The sequence below is a fragment of the Alosa pseudoharengus genome, unplaced genomic scaffold (genome assembly GCF_046254945.1).
Source record: "Alosa pseudoharengus isolate Yale_2024_CS ecotype anadromous, Long Island Sound unplaced genomic scaffold, YU_APseudo_1.1 YU_APseudo_1.1_scf_13, whole genome shotgun sequence".
In the NCBI taxonomy this organism is placed as follows: Eukaryota; Metazoa; Chordata; class Actinopteri; order Clupeiformes; family Clupeidae; genus Alosa; species Alosa pseudoharengus.
Genome location: NW_027468598.1, coordinates 36,982,266 through 37,002,265, shown reverse-complemented (window position 1 = coordinate 37,002,265; position 20,000 = coordinate 36,982,266). Strand labels below are relative to the sequence as shown.

Here is a 20,000-nt window from a genome sequence, read left to right as displayed (position 1 = left end):
TTTTTGTTTGCCCGTGACAGCCAATCAAATATGGCGACGAAGCCTCCAAACAGGAAGTGGACTAACATCTCTGTGACGCTTTGCGTTAACATAACAAAACTCGACACCATTAGTCAGGACACTGTCCCAATCACTCACAGCAATTTTTATGCATATACATTGAACACTCTAGTGCTACCACCAGTTTAATGCTGGACATGTGTTCATGCGCGTGATCCTTGACTCTTTTGTCTGATTTTCACAATTGAGGTAGCGTCTGAATCCTTGGACCATCCCGAGTTCATCGACCCCTATCCCGTCACTTTCCGCCATATTTGACCTCCGCCATATTGGATATAGTCCAAACTCTACGAAAAGTTTCAGCGGTTACAAATTTCATCCGATATTCACAGAACTTGGCGGAGATGATCTTCAGACCGAGCCGCACAAACAATACTTGTCAGATTTTTCAAATTCCACTTTATTGGCCCATGACAGTCAATCAAATATGGTGATGAAGCCGCAAAACAGGAAGTGGGCTAACATCTTGGAGACGCTTTAATGTATGAACTCCAAACTTGGTAGAGGGACATGGTAGCTGATTGTGAGAACGCACAAGGACATTGGTGTAATTTGAGCTCTAGGGGCGCTGTAACAAAGTAAATGAGCTTATTTCTCAGCCGTTCTTTATCCAATTGCCATCAAACTTGCTGTGAGTGCTTGCTCATGCCATGGCAACGCCATTCCTGCTATAGCGCACTGCTAGGCCCCCGCATTGCTGCTTGCAGCTATATTTATAATTATTATTATTATTATTATTATTATTATTATTATCCTCAGTCTAATCTGCTATTTCTGGCCTTCTTATCTTTCTCAGTTTAATAATAACACTGAGAATAAGAGACAGACTAAACATATTATTATTATTATTATTATTATTATTATTATTATTAGTAGTAGTAGTAGTAGTAGAGTTAGTACTCTTACTCTTACTACTACTACTACTACTACTACTACTAAAAATCAATCTTCCTCCCTCTCTAAGGTAGCTGAGGATGGGGGTGTAAGGGACTCATTTACCCAGAAGTCTTTGCTGCCAGCTGACGTGGACCTACTGGGCATCAGCTGCACTTTGACCCCTGAGGGCATGCTGGTCATCAGTGTCCCGCGCCTCACCTCCCACTCTGACCTTTCACCCTGAACCAGGAAGTCCAGCACCAGCACCACTGCTGAGACACACTACTACTGTCTGTGCGTGTGTGTGTGTGTGTGTGACACACTACTACTGTCTGTGTGTGTGTGTGTGTGTGTGTGTGTACCTGTGTGTGTGTGACACACTACTAGTGTCTGTGCGTGTGTGTGTGTGTGTGTGTGACACACTACTACTGTCTGTGCGTGTGTGTGTGTGTACCTGTGTGTGTGTGACACACTACTACTGTCTGTGTGTGTGTGTGTGTGACACACTACTACTGTCTGTGTGTGTGTGTGTGTACCTGTGTGTGTGTGACACACTACTACTGTCTGTGCGTGTGTGTGTGTGTGTGTGTGTGTGAGACACTACTACTGTCTGTGTGTGTGTGTGTGTACTTGTGTGTGTGTGACACACTACTACTGTCTGTGTGTGTGTGTGTGTACCTGTGTGTGTGTGTGTGTGACACACTACTACTGTCTGTGTGTGTGTGTGTGACACACTACTACTGTCTGTGTGTGTGTGTGTACCTGTGTGTGTGTGGTCTAACACATGACAGCTATGCTGCAGAAATCACTGCCTGTTGATGAGCTGAATATCTGCCATGCTGACACACACTTCCTCCTGAAGTATTTTAAATACAGCCATTCTGTTTTATAGATATACTTTATAATACAGCCATTCTGTTTTATACATATACTTTATAATACAGCCATTCAATGTGTGAATATTTTATAGAAATACTTTATAATACAGCCATTTGGTGTGTGAATATTCTATAGAAATACTTTATAATACAGCCATTCGGTGTGTTATAGTAATTTCCTTACTAATCTGGAGAGGTGGGGGGGCAGGGAGCGAGTGAGCTGTAATCTGAGTATGTTTTCACAGTGCGCGTGTGTGTGTGTGCATCCGTGCGTGTGTGTGTGCGTGCGTGTGTGTGTGCGTGTGTGCAATGTGATTGAGTGACATTTAGGATGACAATGTTTTAGGACTTTAGGCTTAGGACTGAAATGTCATGCTTGTCATAACTTCTGAAATAGTCTGAAAAATGTGTGTGCGTGTATACACACACACACACAATCAAGAGGTTTCTCTCCTGGGCTAGTATTGACTGTGAGAACATACTCAGATTACAGTTCACTGTTGATCAAATTACACACACATACAGTCTGTGTGTGTGTGTGTGTGTGTGTGTGTGAGAGAGAAACGGTGGGGGAAGGACAGTGGCAGTGTGTGTGTGTGTGTGTGTTTATTCAGAACAGATGTTCTAGGAAGAAAAACATTTTTATGAAAAATCCCCATCTGGAAGTGTTTTGAGTAGAGAGAGAGAGGGAGAGAGAGTGTGTGTGAGAGAGAGAGAGGGGGAAGGGGTGTGAATGTGTGGTTGGGTGACTGTTGTCTGCCAATTTTGTTTTTCTTTAGTTGTTTGTTAAATGCATAAATTAAGTATGTATATATGCATATGTTCACGTTATGCTAATGATGTGTGTTATGGTCAGAGGAGAAAAGAAGAACACAAAGAATCAGTGACATTCAGTCTGTTTGTTAAAATCTCTTTTATTTATCCCTGATATACAAAACAGTTTATTTCTTATTTCTTTATAAAATTGTTCTCAAACAAAAATAAACAGACCAAAACAAAAGAACAACTTTGCCCGTGTGTGTAAGGGGTGTGTGTGTGTGACCTCCTAACACCTACAGTTTCCCTCTCAACGACCTGTGCAGTATGTGTGTGTGTGTGTGTGTGTCCATTCCGCCCCTATAGCAAGGCTGAGAACACACACACTCTCCACCCAAGAGTGAGGGATCATTATTTTCCAGATGCATTATCCAAACACACACGCTGGTCAGAATTACACTTTGATGAAGAATTATTGATGATGAAGACATACAGTACACACACACACATCTGGCTCCACCAACGCAGCAGCATCCCCATCAGATGCCTCTCCACCAGGACACACACACACACACACTGCAGCATCCCCATCAGATGCCTCTCTACCAGGACACACACACACACACACTGCAGCATCCCCATCAGATGCCTCTCCACCAGGACACACACACACACACAGCAGCATCCCCATCAGATGCCTCTCCACCAGGACACACACACACACACACACTGCACATCCCCATCAGATGCCTCTCTACCAGGAAACAGAGTCACTTCTGTGGTCCCTTATGCCCCTAAGAGTTAGCATCGCCATGGCAACCTGCTGTGGCTGCCCAAACACCTCTGATGGATCTGCTAATACCTCTGTGTGTGTGTGTGTGTGATGGATCTGCTAATACCTCTCTGTGTGTGTGTGTATTTTCCAGTCATTTGCAGATTCCTCAGGCACTGTGAGTGTGTATGTGTGTGTGTGTCCACTGTGAAGAGATGGGAGTACTGCAGATTTGTGTGTGTGTGTCTGTGTATTTTCCAGTCATTTGTAGATTTCTCAGGCACTCGGTGAGATGACAGACAGCTTCTTATGACCAATGAAATGGTCCTCTCTCGCCCTGATACAGTACATATTCTAAAGGGAAAACCTTGCGGCAACCTCAGCACAACCTCCCCGACACCTCCACTCAGCAGAGACCCGTAGAGCACACAATACACTCACACTGACGCAAGGAACACTCATCTGTCAGCTTGGCTGAGGCGCTAACCTGGTTGGTTGAGGAAATGTTGTAGGAAGGTTGTGGGAATGTTATAGGAAGGTTGTGGGAATGTTGTAGGAAGGTTGTGGGAATGTCACTTGAGTCTCTGGACAAACTACCACAAAAAATCAAACATCAAGAAATAGCACATTGACAAAGCCTGGCACAGCTCAGCCCAGAGCAGGAAGAGCCTGTGCTGCACTCTCACACACACACACAACATAAGTTAGAGTTAAAGTTCATCTGCGTCTCCACACAGATGGGGTTTAATATATTAAATCTGTAGGCATCTAAACACGCTCTCCTGTTGCCGTGACAACCAACGCCTAGACCAATCTCATCATCCGAACAGGACTTCTGTATCCTGCTGGTCGTCAAGCAATAAAATATCATTAGGTTTGGACACAGGTGAAACATCATTAGGTTTAAACATAGAGAAAATATCATTATATTTTGATATAGATATCATTTTCAAACACAATAAAAAATCAGAAACAAACCAGGCTTAAAACTAAAATTACGTCAGAAAAATAAGAATTTAAATTTCCATGATGCATGTTACAACAAGCCCCGCCTCCCATCATTTCAAGCAATGATGACAGCTGATTGGTTGAGGGTGGGATATGGACACAAATCCAGACCAATGAAAATGAGCACATAGGGAGGAGTCAGCTAATCTCTCCTACTGCTCACATGTGTTTGGTCAGAACACGTTTACAAACAAACAAACAAACAAACAAACATTCAGCCCTTCGTATCACACATCACACACACTTGCCATGACCTCTGAATGTGTGTGTGTGTGTGTGTGTGCTCATCAGCCAGTGTGTGCATGTGTGTGTTTGTTCATGCTGATTTGACATAAGGACTCTGAGTGAAGACACAGAGTGTTTGTCTTCGTTGCTGTGGTGACAACACCACCCCATGGTAAGAAGTGCAAGACAGGTCTGGTCACCACAGGAAGACAAAAGGAGTGTGTGTGTGTGTGTGTGTGTGTGTTTGTGTGTGTGTGTGTGTGTGGATCTGAATGTACGCTGGACAGAATATTGTAGCTGTTGTGACGGATTTCGCCACTTTTGAAGATGACTGTTTGTGATCTGTGTGATTGGAACATTCTGTGGATGTTTTGCCAACAGCGAATGTCCAGTCCCTCTGAAATAGACTGGACCATGAGAAAGAGAAAGATAGAGACAGAGAGAGAGAGACAGAGAGAGAGAGAGAAAGAGAGAGAGAGAGAGAGAGAGAGAGAGCATGGAGTGTTAATATTAGTGTTGATATTTGGTCAGAAATCTCCACCAGAGATTGGTACCCAGGCTCTAGGATTGGTCAGTACTTGTTTAAAGTGCAGGAGTGATTGGTGCACGGCACTTGAGGTTATAAAACAGCAGTTTTGATTGGGTAAGACGGAAAGGCACTATACGACAGGAAAGAGTTTCTTAGTGTCTAGAGAGTGGGCAGGGGATCTTTATGATTGGTCAGTTAGTGTTGAGGGGATCTTTATGATTGGTCAGTTAGTGTTGAGGGGATCTTTATGATTGGTGAGTTAATGTTGAGGGGATTGTTATGATTGGTCAGTTAATGTTGAATGGAATGTTTATCATTGGTCAGTTAGTGTTTAGGGGTGTTTGCGATTGGTCATTTAGTGTTGAGGGAAGATCAGAGATTGGCTGGTCAGTGCTGAAGGTGTGCTTGTAACTGGTCAATCAGAATTGAGGGGATGTTTGTGGTTGGTCCGTCAGTGCAGAGGGAGGGTCTGTGATTGGTCAGTGAGTGATTGACATGGATCAAACCCTCCCCTTGCAGAGTTAGGATGCTACATACAGCTGTTAGCCAAGGAAGGGTAAGGAGGGAAGCCACATGAGAACTGCAGAGAAAAGAAGAGGAGGAAGAATAGAATGCTGTTAGAGAAGGAGAAGAACAAACAGAGAGAGAGAGAGAGAGACAGAGAAAGAGAGAGAAAGAGACAGAGAGAGAGAGAGGGAGAGAGAGAGAGAAGAGAGTGGGGTGGGGCAGTTTAACACAATCTCAAATGAAAGCACTTTTCGTTCTCTCACTGTCCCCCTCCCTCTCAGGTTTTGTTTTTAAGACTTCAAAGTCATCAGAGTCACAGTCCTGGTGGTCTCAGGGTAGACTCAGGAGTGTGTGTGTGTGTGTGTGTGTGTGTGTGTGTTATTGAGACTTGTCGTCTGAATCCGAGGTCTGGAGGTGTTCTCGTGGCAGGCTTATGCTGGTGTGGCGGTCCCAGAGCTTGTGGAGTTCCGTTGCCTCGGTTTCACTGCTACTGGTGCCGCTGTCACGGAAACTAGCCAGCGGGGGGCGCACCTTCACCCCCTTCCCTGTAACAGAACCCTCTATGGCCTTCCGTAACTGCACACACACACACACACACACACACACACACACACACACACACACACACACACACACACACACACACACACAGGAACATACATGAAGTTGATCTTGTATACACCTACATACGTCTGTGTGTGTGTGTGTGTGTGTGTGTGTGTGTGTGTGTTTGTGTGTGTGTTTGGGTGTGTGTGTATGTTTGTGTGTGTGTGTGTGTGTGTGTGTGTGCCAGAGTTTCCGCTAGAAAAAAATGGTGCCGGTCAAATATCCTATTATCCCTTCTTAATTAGTCAAACTGAGGAAAACTGGAGACAGGCTATGTAGCTTAAAGAATTACATAATCTGTATAGAATGCAACATGTTCATTAGCCTAACTTAAACATGCCTAACAAGATCTAGCCAGTATCTTTTCATGGACAGCAAGAGTCCGCTTTGTTCGTTGTTTTAAAAAGGCTACCTTGTTTGTTGCTGCTACCCACGTTATCTCCAGTGGTGACTGTTTAACTTACACAGATGCGCACACACAAGAATGAGCGCTCACACCACTACCCCCTAATGCTATGCCTCTTTATTTGATACCAATAAATTAAGAAATGTTTCCTATTCTGGGAAATGTTTAGTTTCTTTTTCTTTTGGCCGCGGTTCAATGATACCGTTTAATTGTGCCAGAAATTTTCCGCGGACCAGTAATCGCCTCGTCGAGGAGGCCCTAACCCTGCAGATCATAGACAAAGAACGCATAAACCTACTGTATGCTTTGGGTAAAGAACACTTTGCATGTCCAATGTACACGGAGAATGACAGTGTCTTGGAGCGGCCGCACCCCCCGCAACTCCACTTCCAATGTCACTGATTCCGACAGATACGCCCGACACTTCTGCTTTTTATCTGGTGGTGGTGGAGTTGACCGGACATCTGAGGCTTCAGACGTTACCAATTTATCATCATCCATCGCGTCTGGCCTCTGAAAAAACGTTTAAGGCTAGTCTGCCTGGGCCTGGCCATGTTTGAACCGCCTCTCATTTGTTCTTTGTTTAACATGGATGTTTTTAAGCGTGCGCTTCCTATTTGAAATGCAGCATTGGCTATGCGTGTTGTTTAATAACTTTCAAACGGTAGAGCCTGTTCATTTAAAAACATAGCCAGAGGACGTATAATATAGGCTTAGGCCTATAGGCCTCAAATTCAGATTGCGTTAGGGGACGGGATTATTAGCCAATTTCAATCGGACAATTTGACCGGAGAGATTTAATTTTGTCGGACATTTCATTTTTTTTCCGGCCAATGTCCGGTAATTACCGCACAACGGAAACCCTGGTGTGTGCGCGCGTGCATGCGTGCGTGCGCGCGCGTGTGTTTCTGGTTACCCATCTCTTACCTCTTTGAGGGAGACGACACCGATGAGTCTTCCAATGCTGGTGACATAGGCGTGATCCAATCCCAGAAGAGAAAAGATAGTGTGTGTCTGTGTGTGTGTGTGAGAGAGAGAGAGAGAGAGAGAAACACATTAAAGAACACCAATATCCCCTGGAATCCCCATTACAGTCACAGAAGTAAAAGACCAAATTAAAAAACTGAAATCTAGCAAAGCACGTGGGATTGACCGTATCTCCACAGAGATGCTGAAATTCAGTAATTGACAGATGCAAGAGGCCATAAAGAAACTTTTTTAACTCAACACTACAAAGTGGATTCTTCCCTTCCACTTGGAACACTGGTCTTCTCACCCTTTTTTCAAATGTTCAAATGTACGAAAATAGCCAGAACAGCATTAAAATAGGAAATAAACAGGATTGTTTAGACAAAGCCAAGGAGTTAGGCAGAGCTGCAGTCTAAGCCCCACATTATTCAATATCTATAAATATATTAACAAACTAGATAGATAGAGATAGATAGATACTTTATTGATCCCCAAAGGGAAATTCAAGATTCAACTAGCACAATGTTAGAGAGCGTATAATGTTTGCAGATGATTTGCTCTGACTCTCACCTACAGAAGAAGGTTTAAGACAGAATATTTCTATTTTAGATCAATCTTGCCAGATCTGGTCTTTAAAAGTAAATTTAGGAAAGCAAGACAAAAATAATAATCATAAAATGAATTACACATATTTAGGACTAGTTACAAACGTCTCAGGACATTATAGCACAGGCAAAGCTTAAAGAACATTCTATGCAATATATAAAACTTTAAATACATTTCATCAACATTTGGCTAAACATAATTGACTCCTTCATTACATCAATCCTCTTATATGGGTCAGAATGTGGGGTCCAGCTTTACTGCGATCAATCAGATCTGGGGATAAATCCGTAGTAGAAATCCTACAAATGGAGCTGTGCTCAAGCCTGCTACACGTCCACAGATTTACTGTAGACCCAATCACGCCTGCGGGGCTGAATTAGTCCCTGGCCATCACAAACAGATCCATACAATTCTGGATGTACTTAAAAAGTTCAGACCGCCAGTCTCCACTATAAAGCACTACCTGCAAATTCAATAGAACCAGAAAACGATAACCTCTTGAATTTGATCATAAACACCAATAACATTAATGATACAAAATCAATACATCTAAAAGAAATTCACAATAATAACAAAACTGCCTACATTTCCCAATGGCTAGAAGACGCCCAACATAATAAGAAAATGGATTGTTATGTTAGACTAAACAGAAGATATGAATTGGCTACTTATCTGATTAAATTAAAACAAACTCAAAGTTGATGCTCATCAAAGTACAGATTGGGTGACCATAAATTGCAAATTGAAACTGGACGCCATAAAAGATCCTGGCAAGAGAGACACCAAAGAATTTGCTCCCACTGTGACCTCATGGAGGTGGAGGATGAAACGGACTCTGAGGTGCCCAAATATACCTTACGGAGGAACAACTTATACCCTACATTTCAAATATACCTTACGGAGGAGCAACTTATACCCTACATTTCAAATATACCTTACGGAGGAGCAACTTATACCCTAAATATACATTACGGAGGAGCAACTTATACCCTACATTTCAAATATACCTTACGGAGGAACAACTTATACCCTACATTTCAAATGTACCTTACGGAGGAGCAACTTATATTAAATATACCTTACGGAGGAGCAACTTATACCCTACATTTCAAATATACCTTACTGAGGAGCAACTTATACCCTACATTTCAAATATACCTTACGGAGGAGCAACTTATACCCTACATTTCAAATATACCTTACAGAGGAGCAACTTATACCCTACATTTCAAGAAGAAAACATACAATGTAAAGCTCTAGACGACAATTCAAAAATGAAAAATGAGCAGGACCAAACCCTAGAGCTTGCAGCACAGTTTGTGTGTAAGTGCCACAAACTCAGAGACACATAACGGACCAAAAGCAGGCGCCTAATCCTCGCCTCAAGTAATCACACACGCACCTGTGTCAGGTCAATAAAGCTTCTTTGAATTTGAAACATTTAAGAGGAAGAATGGGAGAGGGAGAGAGAGGGAGTTCAGGTAAAATATTCACTTATCTTCATACACACATTGAAGAAAAGTATTTTTATTTGTAATTTTTATTTGTAATGTGTGTGTGTGTGTGTGTGAAAGACCTTGTGAAGTGATGTCCGCTCCACGAGCTGGAAGGGGGCGGGGTCTATCTTGCAGTTGTCAAAGTTGATCTGTTCATCAAGCTGAAGCTCCTCCCACTCAGCAATCTAACATCACAGAATCAGGATTGGTCAGTTTTGGCTGGACTAGATTGGACATTGGACATTGTCAGCCTCACTGTGTGTGTGTGTCTGTGTGTGTGTGTGGGGCTCACCTCTCTGATGGTCATGTCGTCCTCCATATATGGGTCATCCTAAAGAAAACACACTGCAGTCAGTCTATTGAGAAACACACACTAAAACACACAAACACACACACACACACTAAAACACACACACACACACACACACTAAAACACACACTTAAACACACACACACACACACACTAAAACACACACAGAGAGAATCATTTTATTGCACTGATCACTGGCTTTAAAGTATTAAAGTGAGTGTGTGTGAGAGAGTGTGTGTGTGTATGTGTGTGTGTGTGAGTTTGTGAGTAATCGCTGGTCTATCTCCCATAAAATTCACCTCAGAGAATCACTAAGGTTTGAGCTCATTTGTTCACACGACATGTCTGATCCCAACACACACACACACGAGCGCACACACACCTCTTTCTCCTTTGCACTGCGCTACTCTGCCCCCCCCCCTCCATCTCTCCCTCTGTCCTCATCCCTGTGGTAACCCTGGCAACTGTTGCCACAGTGTCTGACAAGGTGCCCTACTGTAGAATTATGCAACAGAACATCCAGACGTGTCTCAAATCACACACACATATTCACACACACACACACAGAGTGTGATGATGCTTACATGAATGACTATGTGTGTATATATTTATACATATATATATATATATATATATATATATATATATGTGTGTGTGTGTGTGTGTGTGTGTGAAAGAGAAAGAAAGAACATGCTGACAGTTCTGAATGCAGCAGTGCTGCTGGTTGCACTTTCTCTAGAGTGCATAAATGTTCATGTGCACACACACACACTTACACACACACACACACACACACAGAGAGAGAGAGAGAAATCAATGTCCCTGATTAGTGTGTTGCTCAGCGAAACAACTCTAACTCCATTGGACATATTCTACATAATCTTTCTCCCTCTCTCTCCCTTTACTTCTCTCTCTTTCTCTCTCTCCCTTTACTTCTCTTTCTCTTTCTCTCTCTCTCCCACTACCTTCCCCTCTCTCTTTCCCTCCATCACTACCACTCTCTTGCTCTCTCCATCTTTCTCTCTATGCTTCTCATCCTAAATGAGTGCGAGTTTAAGGGGCTGTTTATACGAGGACGATTGCGAAGGAAGACGACAAAATATTTTATTATAAGTGCTTTTCGTTTACACGGCGACCCCGCCATCGGGGCTTGAAGACGCAAAAATCTGAAGACTCCTTCCAGAGTGTAGAGTTTTGCGTCTCCGTCTAAACGGCTAAACCAAAGATCCTTGATTACCTCTCTCGCTAAACTGTCAAATTAGAATGTCTGCGCGTGACGTACAGTACCGGGGTTCTATCACACCACCACCCAGCGGTCTAAAATGCATATCCAATCGAATATCACATACTCTTGCGTCTGCATATAAACAAAGATTTCCCCCTGAGAATGCTCGTCGAGAGAAAAAAAAGACGAGACGCCACTTCTGCGTCTTCTCTTTTCATCGTCACCGTAGAAACGTAGCCGTAGTCAGGGACACACACACACACACTCACTCATATCAAAGATGTTTATTGTGGGCATAAGGGATATTTTGTGTGTGTGTGTGTGTGTGTGTGTGTGTTCATACAGATTAAAGGAACACGCTGACTTTTTGGGAGCTTATTAACGGAGTTAGCTAAGTCGATACTCTTTTCATCTCTGTGCGTGTAGTTACTCGGTCTGGCGCCGAGTGTGGCCGGTTCCAGTAGCCTACACCTCCCAATAGACCGGTTTCAGGTCCCTAACAACCGTAGTCAAGAACGAACTCGGAGGACAAGCGCTAGTTTGTTTACACGGACAATGCATAGAAAGCAAGCTGGCTGAACTTAATATAAGATGAAGAATAAAAGCATATTGCCTAGATATTTCGATATAGCCGAGTCTGGATTGTTTTCATCTAGAGGTGTAGCAGGTTTACCTATGAAAAAGAAACGCATGTTTTACGGAAGGTAGGCTAAACATTTGGCCAGTCACTGTAAAGTTAGGTTAGGCTTAGGCTAATGTTAGGGCTTCGACTGCACAAACAGTTAGTTTAGATTTAGATTAAAGTGAGAACAGTACCTACTCAAAGGCTACATGATGACAGGGGTGGGCAATCATTCCCCCAGAGGTCAGAGGTCAGAGGATAATTACTTTGATAAAGTAGCATATGCCGCTGGCCACGCATTGAACGATTGACTGAAATACAATGCACACAATACAATGCACACAATACAATGCTACTTTATAGTAGGCCTATGCAATAACGTTATTTGCAAGCCCATGTCTACTTTCTTAAAACAAACAACTCAAATGGAGTGTCAACTTTAACTTTAGGCCACCCTGCATTTTGTCATTTGGGTGAAATGTAGGCTAACGTTAGCCTCCGTTCTCATGGATCATATCGATAAGTCTCTGATTAAAATGAAATGCTGAGGAATATGATAAAACACTTTGTTAATGTTACTACCCTATGTTATTTAGCCTACATGATTTCAGTTTCTCCTCTTGAGCATGAAGATAACATTTGTGGCATAACTTCGTAGCTTCATAAGGTTTATCTTATTCTAGCTTATATAAGGTTACTCATCTAGGTTTGCTTCAATTGCTTGTCCTCTGAGTTCGTCATTAACGACGGTTGTTAGGGACCTGAAACCGGTCTATAGTGACAACAGAACTCCAACATTATCCTATTTACTGTACATGCTGTGATTTGTATAGTTATGTATACAAATAACAATGTCAAATGAGACACAGACATTTTGTAAGCGCACACATACTTGGTACTATGTTCACATTCAGGCGAAGCACAGCTACTTGGGCGGAGTGATTTGTCTAGTAACTACACGCACGGAGATGAGAAGGGTATGTATGGACCAGCTAACTCTGGGGAATACGGTTAATAAGCTAAAGTCCCAACAAGTCGGCGTGTTCCTTTAATTTCTTAATCCCAATCATGAAGTAAAGAGTTCCCACAGATCAGCATGGCTCCAGCTGCCCCGACCTTTGCCCTTTGCAGGTCTGCAGGTCAGCAGGTGATGCTGCAGGTCAGCAGGTGATGCTGCAGGTCAAGAGGTCATGCTGCAGGTCAAGAGGTCATGCTGTTTCTTATTCAAACTCAAATTATGTCATCAGTTTCTTGCATGCAACAGCCAATCATAAGGCGGATTCTGATTGTGGGCGGAGACCATTTCAGGTGATTCTTAAGGTCATAGGCTCAGGACACGACGACTGCTGGCGATCCTCTCCTCCACTTCAATGCTAAATTGGCCATTAAGCAGCAGCTACAAACCTGACAATCTTTCCACTCAGGTTCCATTCCCGAAGCCGCCTCTCTACGACTGAGTCACTTCTGACTTCTTCTAAAAACCTGTCAACTTTATCTTTAATTTTAATATTTAATAATATCTTTCATTAGTAATTAGGTTCCAGAAGCACATGCATGAATTTGACTATGCTTATGACAGCATGAATATGACTCTGCTTATGATAGCATGAATCCACCTGACTTCATATGAATCCATAAATCCATCTGAATGTATTTATGACTGCACCAATACAGCTTGCATGAACTAATTATTCAATCACACACTTATACATCCATAGTACAAGTACTGTGACCACATGAATCAATGACTTCATCCAATCACATTCAAGTCCCTCCCCTCCCCTTACACCAGTGGAGATGACTAATGATGGACAGCCTAAACTGTAAAGCACGGCAACAGCAGGGTGTGCAGGCCACACCCACTCACTGATGCAGTTTCTGATTGGACAACTCTAATGATATGACCAGTGATGATTGGTTTGGCTGCTCCTCTTTGTCACCCTTCAAGCAATTGAGATCTGAACTACATCTCCCACAATCCTCAGAGTAAAACCAAACCTCACCTAGACCAGTAAAACCAAACCTGGAGCCTAAATACTCACCTAGACATGTTATAGAGTGTGTGTGTGTGTGTGTGCCTAAATCCTGCCCTCACCTAGACATATTACAGTGTGCCTAAATCCTCACCTAGACATGTTATAGAGTGTGTGTGCGTGTGCCTAAATCCTGCCCTTCCACTTCCAGTCTATTGGACCTTATTTTGGGCAAATATATGAGCGTTGGTCAATGGGGAGAAAAACAATATTTTCTGGACTTGTTTGAACTGTGGCATGGATTTCACATATGATTCTTGTCAGATTAATATATAATTTTGCACGTCAAGACAAGACTATTTTTATATTAGTCTAAAAAGCGTTTTGCCTTTATTGTGACAGGACAGTGAGAGACTGATAGGAGGCGATTGGGAGAGAGAGATGGAGCGGGATCACGAAATAACACACTCGACCTGGGTCCCTGTGGCCACTCACACCTCCATGTGGTCCAGTATGGCCCTCAGACCTGCATGTGGTCCAGTAGCATGTGGTCCAGTATGGGCCTCAGACCTGCATGTGGTCCAGTAGCATGTGGTCCAGTATGGCCCTTACACCTGCATGTGGTCCAGTATGGGCACTCAGACCTGCATGTGGTCTGAGACATATGGGCCCTCTAGCTAGTTGCTATAGCTAGCTGCACCACAGCGCCCTCAGAAAATACTCTGTCATGTCCAGTTGCGCAGCTACATTACATTCAGTATGAAACCACTCAGTCAACTACACCTCAGATAGAGGTCTGCACTCCCGCAGGTCCCGACGCAAAAGAGTGCGGCGCGGGACAACTTTTGAAAACTCTTTGCGGGTGCGGGCGGGATGGAGAGAGGTGCGTTCGCGGGACAAACCGATGATTCACTGCACTCCCGCAAATAAAATATGTGCGTAAAATTAAATATGGAAATGATTAAAGTAGTGTTCATAACTATAGTTTGGCTGGATGTTCTGTTAGGCAACATTAAAAAACGGGGTTTAAGCATAACTGACGGATAGCAGGCCTATAGCCTATTGTCGTTTACGTGGTTTCAATTTGTTCCTGCTGCTCATTGTCAAAACGAAGTCGAAAGCATGACCGAGGAAGAGGGCACCAGACTAGGCCTACTTTAGTTGTTATCCTACATTCAGAACCAAAAACTTAAAATCAGACATCTGGAGTCTCTCAGGTGTGTGTGCTGCTATCGTGAGACAGAAAGAAAGCGGAATAGGCTCCCTCCTGCATGCGGGCTTTAGCGGCTATCCCTCCTGCATGCGGGCTTTAGCGGCTATCCCTCCTGCATGCGGCCTTTATAGGCTATCCCTCCTGCATGCGGCCTTTATAGGCTATCCCTCCTGCATGCGGGCTTTATAGGCTATCCCTCCTGCATGCGGGCTTTATAGGCTATCCCTCCTGCATGCGGCCTTTATAGGCTATCCCTCCTGCATGCGGGCTTTATAGGCTATCCCTCCTGCATGCGGGCTTTATAGGCTATCCCTCCTGCATGCGGCCTTTATAGGCTATCCCTCCTGCATGCGGGCTTTATAGGCTATCCCTCCTGCATGCGGCCTTTAGCGGCTATCCCTCCTGCATGCGGGCTTTATAGGCTATCCTTCCTGCATGCGGCCTTTATAGGCTATCCCTCCTGCATGCGGCCTTTATAGGCTATCCCTCCTGCATGCGGGCTTTATAGGCTATCCCTCCTGCATGCGGGCTTTATAGGCTATCCCTCCTGCATGCGGGCTTTATAGGCTATCCCTCCTGCATGCGGCCTTTAGGGGCTATCCCTCCTGCATGCGGCCTTTAGCGGCTATCCCTCCTGCATGCGGCCTTTAGCGGCTATCCCTCCTGCATGCGGCCTTTATAGGCTATCCCTCCTGCATGCGGGCTTTATAGGCTATCCCTCCTGCATGCGGGCTTTATAGGCTATCCCTCCTGCATGCGGGCTTTAGCGGCTATCCCTCCTGCATGCGGGCTTTAGCGGGCGGGAGCGGGACCGATCATGTTACAGATGCGGGCGGGAGCAGGACTAAAAATGACACATTAATGCGGGAGCGGGACAGAATATTGCGGGAGCGGGTGGGCACTCAGTCCCGTGCAGACCTCTAACCTCAGGTCTCGGTCAACTACACCTTAGTGAACTAAGGCTAAGCTAGCTAACGGTTACAGCTTGCTACCAGCTAGGTTATTTAGCTGCGGTTTAGCCTGGTCCTTTTATCCTGGTCCTCTCATCAGCCGGGAGCCAAAGAGCAAGTCAAACCTGTTACGCAAATATGCTTGTTCATCTCCGCAAGGCTTGAGTTGACATCATTTATGAAATTGCTAAGTTATTGTAATTAGCTACTTTCACAATGTTGTACTTCAACAGTTAAGATCATATGTGTAACGTAACCCAAGCCACAAGTTCAACCAGACTAGGGACCAGATTATTATTGGGCACACTATATTTGTAGTAATGTCAACTGTGTTGGACAGACAGAAACAGGTTACAGCAATCTGATTTGAACCATGTGCATCCTGGGTAATGTAGTTCAGACCTCTAAAGCACTAGAGGGCTGAGTCAGAGGGCATCTGGCCAATAGGTGGGGGGGGCAATTAGACATGGGATGGAGGTGATTGGCTGGCGGGATGGGCCGGGGGAGTGGCGATGGGAGTGGCTTGGGGTGGGCGGAGCCAGGGTCTTACCACAACAGAGATCCTGACGCGTTTGGGCCGTTTGAGCTCAGGAGTCACAGAACTCTCCACGTTATTATTCTTAAGAGTGGAGACACACCGTTAACACACACACACAAACACACCGTTAACACACACACACACACACACACACACACACACACACACACTGAACTCTACACGTTATTATTCTTCAGAGTGGAGATACACCGTTAACACAGTGGGCTCTATCTTGCACTTTAGCGCAATTGACTTTGCGCAAATCGCTTTGTGGCCGGATCTCGGGCGCTGTTTCTATTTTACCGGTGGGATCATGACTGTTGCGCCCGACGCAAATCTAAAATGGGGTGGTCCATAGTAGCTACATTACTCATGGGTGTGGTTTGGGCGTAACGTGCAATAAACCAATCAGAGCGTCATCTCACATTCCCTTTAACAACAGGCACGCTTGTTCCATAGCGGATTGCTATTATGATGGCGGAATTGCCAGGCGCAGCCAGGAACGGTTCACAGCTCTATAGTCAGTTGGGAACAGTTTGCTATTGATTTTTCCTCTTGACAAAATGTAATACAGAAATGTCACTTTCCGATGTTTTGGGATCACTCTCACTGAATCACGAGGTTATGAATGCATGGTGATATTTTTGCAATGTAATCTAACATTACCTCACTATAGACAATGCAGATTTGTCAGATAAGCTCTCCTCTCCCGTGCTGCTGCTGGGGCATTTGGGTTAAATGACATTGGCATGCAGTTCAACATCACGTCTCATTAAGTCATCTAATATTTCCTAATTTATGTCATCAACACATCCGTGATTCGTGGAAATGTGTACGCTAGATTTATACCTATTTTTTCACATCGGACACCACACTGATTTCCCTCGTGTAGCAATATTTGTCCTTGTAATTATGTATGGTTTGGAGAAATGGGAACTGTGTCGTATAGATGAGAGGAGCAAAGTGCATTGCGAAACACAGGCGCCCAAGCAAGCGCTCCTGCAGGTGTAAGCTACGGCTGTACCTTACCATCAGGCAACTCAACGAGAAACAGTTTCCAAGTTTACCTAACTTTCCAACTCTGCACAGTATCCCATTAACTGCTAGCCTGACGAGCCAGACCCACATTAAAATGTAGGGTCTGGGCACTCACCGTTCGCAGTGCTCAGTCCGAGGGGCGGGATAATCGGTTGTCTTTCAAATTTCTTCTGCACGCTATAGGACAGCGCTATGAGTCCCATGGTTTAGCTAGTTGGCTAGTTAAAACTTTTGCCAACTTAATAAAAGCTTAACTCATGTCACACTGTTCGCCAACAGCAACATTATCTTATTTGTTTTCAAGTAGCAAGGAATTCAAGCCAAACCGTTGCAACTCTGCCATCAATCATTATGTTAAGCCCGCCTAACAACTCTATACACGATTTGATTGGCCTGATAGAAGTTTAATTTTTCAAGCTCACAAGCCAAAGTCTAGATTTCTAGGCTAATTAACTGCATGATAATAGGCTATTTACAATATTTTATGTAAAGTAGAGTTTGTAAACACGTTATCATCAATTTAATGCACACACAACTTTTGTTTGAGCAGGAGATAGAATAACAATGAATGGACGCAGCAACTACAGAAATTGTAGCCAAGGCTACTTGCTGCTTTCTCTTACTGTCTATGGTTGCTGGTTAATAGCACATAATAAGCTTATTTAAAGGATAATTCCGGTGTGATTTTGACCCTAAAGTGTGTTGAAACATGATACCGAGTGTGAACGTATGTGTAGTGACTGTCTTTCCACAAATCAGACACTCGGCAGGGTGAGGGCTAGATCCTGTTTTTGACGCGCTATAGGCCTGTCCACTTCGAATAAAGTGGAAGTCCACAACGTTTAGAATCCTTTGGGTGGTGTTCCCATTTAATAGCGAATGTAGGTTACACAGTTCAGAGTATATGCAAACGTGAGGGCTAATCTAGCTGTGGCGTGCCAGCGGTAAAAACCGTACGATCTCCCCGCCACCCTAGCATCATTACCCAACCGCTACACCTGTGAATTAATTACCTGGCGCGCCTGTGCCACCGTGACCTATGACCTGGCTACTGTAACACAAGCACACTGCCCTCTAGTGTAGACCACCACCACAACATCAACAATAGCTAATGGCTCCCACAGTATGTTCCGTGTGAAATAATTCCGTGGAAATGCATGGATTCCACTTGCTGCTACTGGAAGCAATTGAATCCATGCATTTCCACTGAATTATTTTTGGAATCTGATCCCTTATCATACCTGTTCGTTCGTACTCGTCGCTCGACTTATCGTGACTAAATTCAAGATGGCGTCGAACGGTAAAATTCCTTAAAGATGAACTGAACTAAAAGAATCAATGTTGATAATGTGTTGATTATGACAATTAAAAATAAATGACACTAACAAATGTAATTTAAAAAATCAATACGTAGCCTTTTTTAAGCAACACCAACATTGCGTTTGTTAGTATTAGAACGCTGACAGTTTCAATGACGTCACTGGCATGGTAGGACCTGAGAAGTTCTATAGGCAACAGCTGCAGCATATTATGTATACACGAAAATTAGTCATTTTAATGGCATGGGTTACACATGTGAGCCTGTGAGGGACAGGCCTGTAGTGTCTTGACTACCGCTAGATGGGGGACGATCAGTTTCAGGCTCCAGCTCAACCTTCAGTAGGATCATTTGGGTGAAAATGACTGTGTGGGCGCTGCCGGAGCGTGGACACTGGAATCTATCTGTTGCAAAGCAGTGGCGAAACGTAGGGGAAATGTTCAAGGAAGCCAAAGTGACGGAAAAAATGTGTTTATTTTATGTATGTGTTTATTTCGGGGGGGGGGGGGGGGGGGGGTATACATTTTGTGCAATGTATAGCGGCACAACATAGGCAACTGTAGGCCTACTGGACGAGGGGCGCTTGAGATAGCAACACGCACGCTGTCTCTGTCTCCCTCCATCCCTCACACAAACACATTGCCTACTGTACGTCCTCCACACAACTGCATACTCATTCACCACCACTACATTAGGCCTATGCGAAGGCTATGGTGCATACGAATAAGCTATATAACACGCATTGTCACAGCAATATAGGCTAACGCAGTCTGGACTACTGGCACTCGTAACAGCAACTCACACGGGCTCTCTCTCTCCCTCCCTTGAAACTGTTAAAAACTTCGTTACCCCAAGTTGACCCCAGATACACGGATTCACAAGTTTTGCCGTTTATTTTAGGCTAACGTTAGTGGATTTTTACCTTGTGGATGTTGATATTGTTGATATTGAGTCTCTTGGAATTATGGCAGCTATTTCTGCGAGTTAAACTCCCTCGCATCAACAATCTGCCCTGAGACGGTGAACAACTGACTGGCTTCAGGGTGAGCAGAAAGGGAGATTAGATTCTGTTTACAGACCCGCTGTGGTTTAGTTATGAGTCATGAGTCGGAGTCTCTA

General features: G+C 44.0%; 2 protein-coding genes across 3 annotated transcripts in view; one reads left to right on the top strand and one right to left on the bottom strand.

Annotated features, from left to right (window-relative positions):
- Window positions 1–1,265, top strand: part of hspb12 (heat shock protein, alpha-crystallin-related, b12) — a 4,068-nt gene extending 2,803 nt beyond the window's left edge. The window contains exon 3 of the mRNA XM_076281650.1: window positions 1,025–1,265. Within this exon, the coding sequence (XP_076137765.1) occupies window positions 1,025–1,180 (156 nt within the window). The 3' untranslated portion in view covers window positions 1,181–1,265. The remainder of the gene's footprint in view (window positions 1–1,024) is intronic.
- Window positions 1,266–2,708: 1,443 nt separating this feature from the next.
- The window catches only part of LOC143122154 (chloride channel protein 2-like), a 113,853-nt gene continuing 96,561 nt past the window's right edge, over window positions 2,709–20,000 (bottom strand). Inside the window, exons 20-24 of one of the 2 annotated variants that reach the window (XM_076282981.1) lie at window positions 16,538–16,606; window positions 9,987–10,025; window positions 9,775–9,879; window positions 7,551–7,637; window positions 2,709–6,187 (exon numbers count right to left, since the gene is read on the bottom strand). In XM_076282981.1, coding sequence (XP_076139096.1) covers window positions 5,990–6,187; window positions 7,551–7,637; window positions 9,775–9,879; window positions 9,987–10,025; window positions 16,538–16,606 — 498 coding nt within the window. In that variant the 3' untranslated portion in view covers window positions 2,709–5,989. The remainder of the gene's footprint in view (window positions 6,188–7,550; window positions 7,638–9,774; window positions 9,880–9,986; window positions 10,026–16,537; window positions 16,607–20,000) is intronic. The other variant, XM_076282982.1, reaches the window with a different exon arrangement.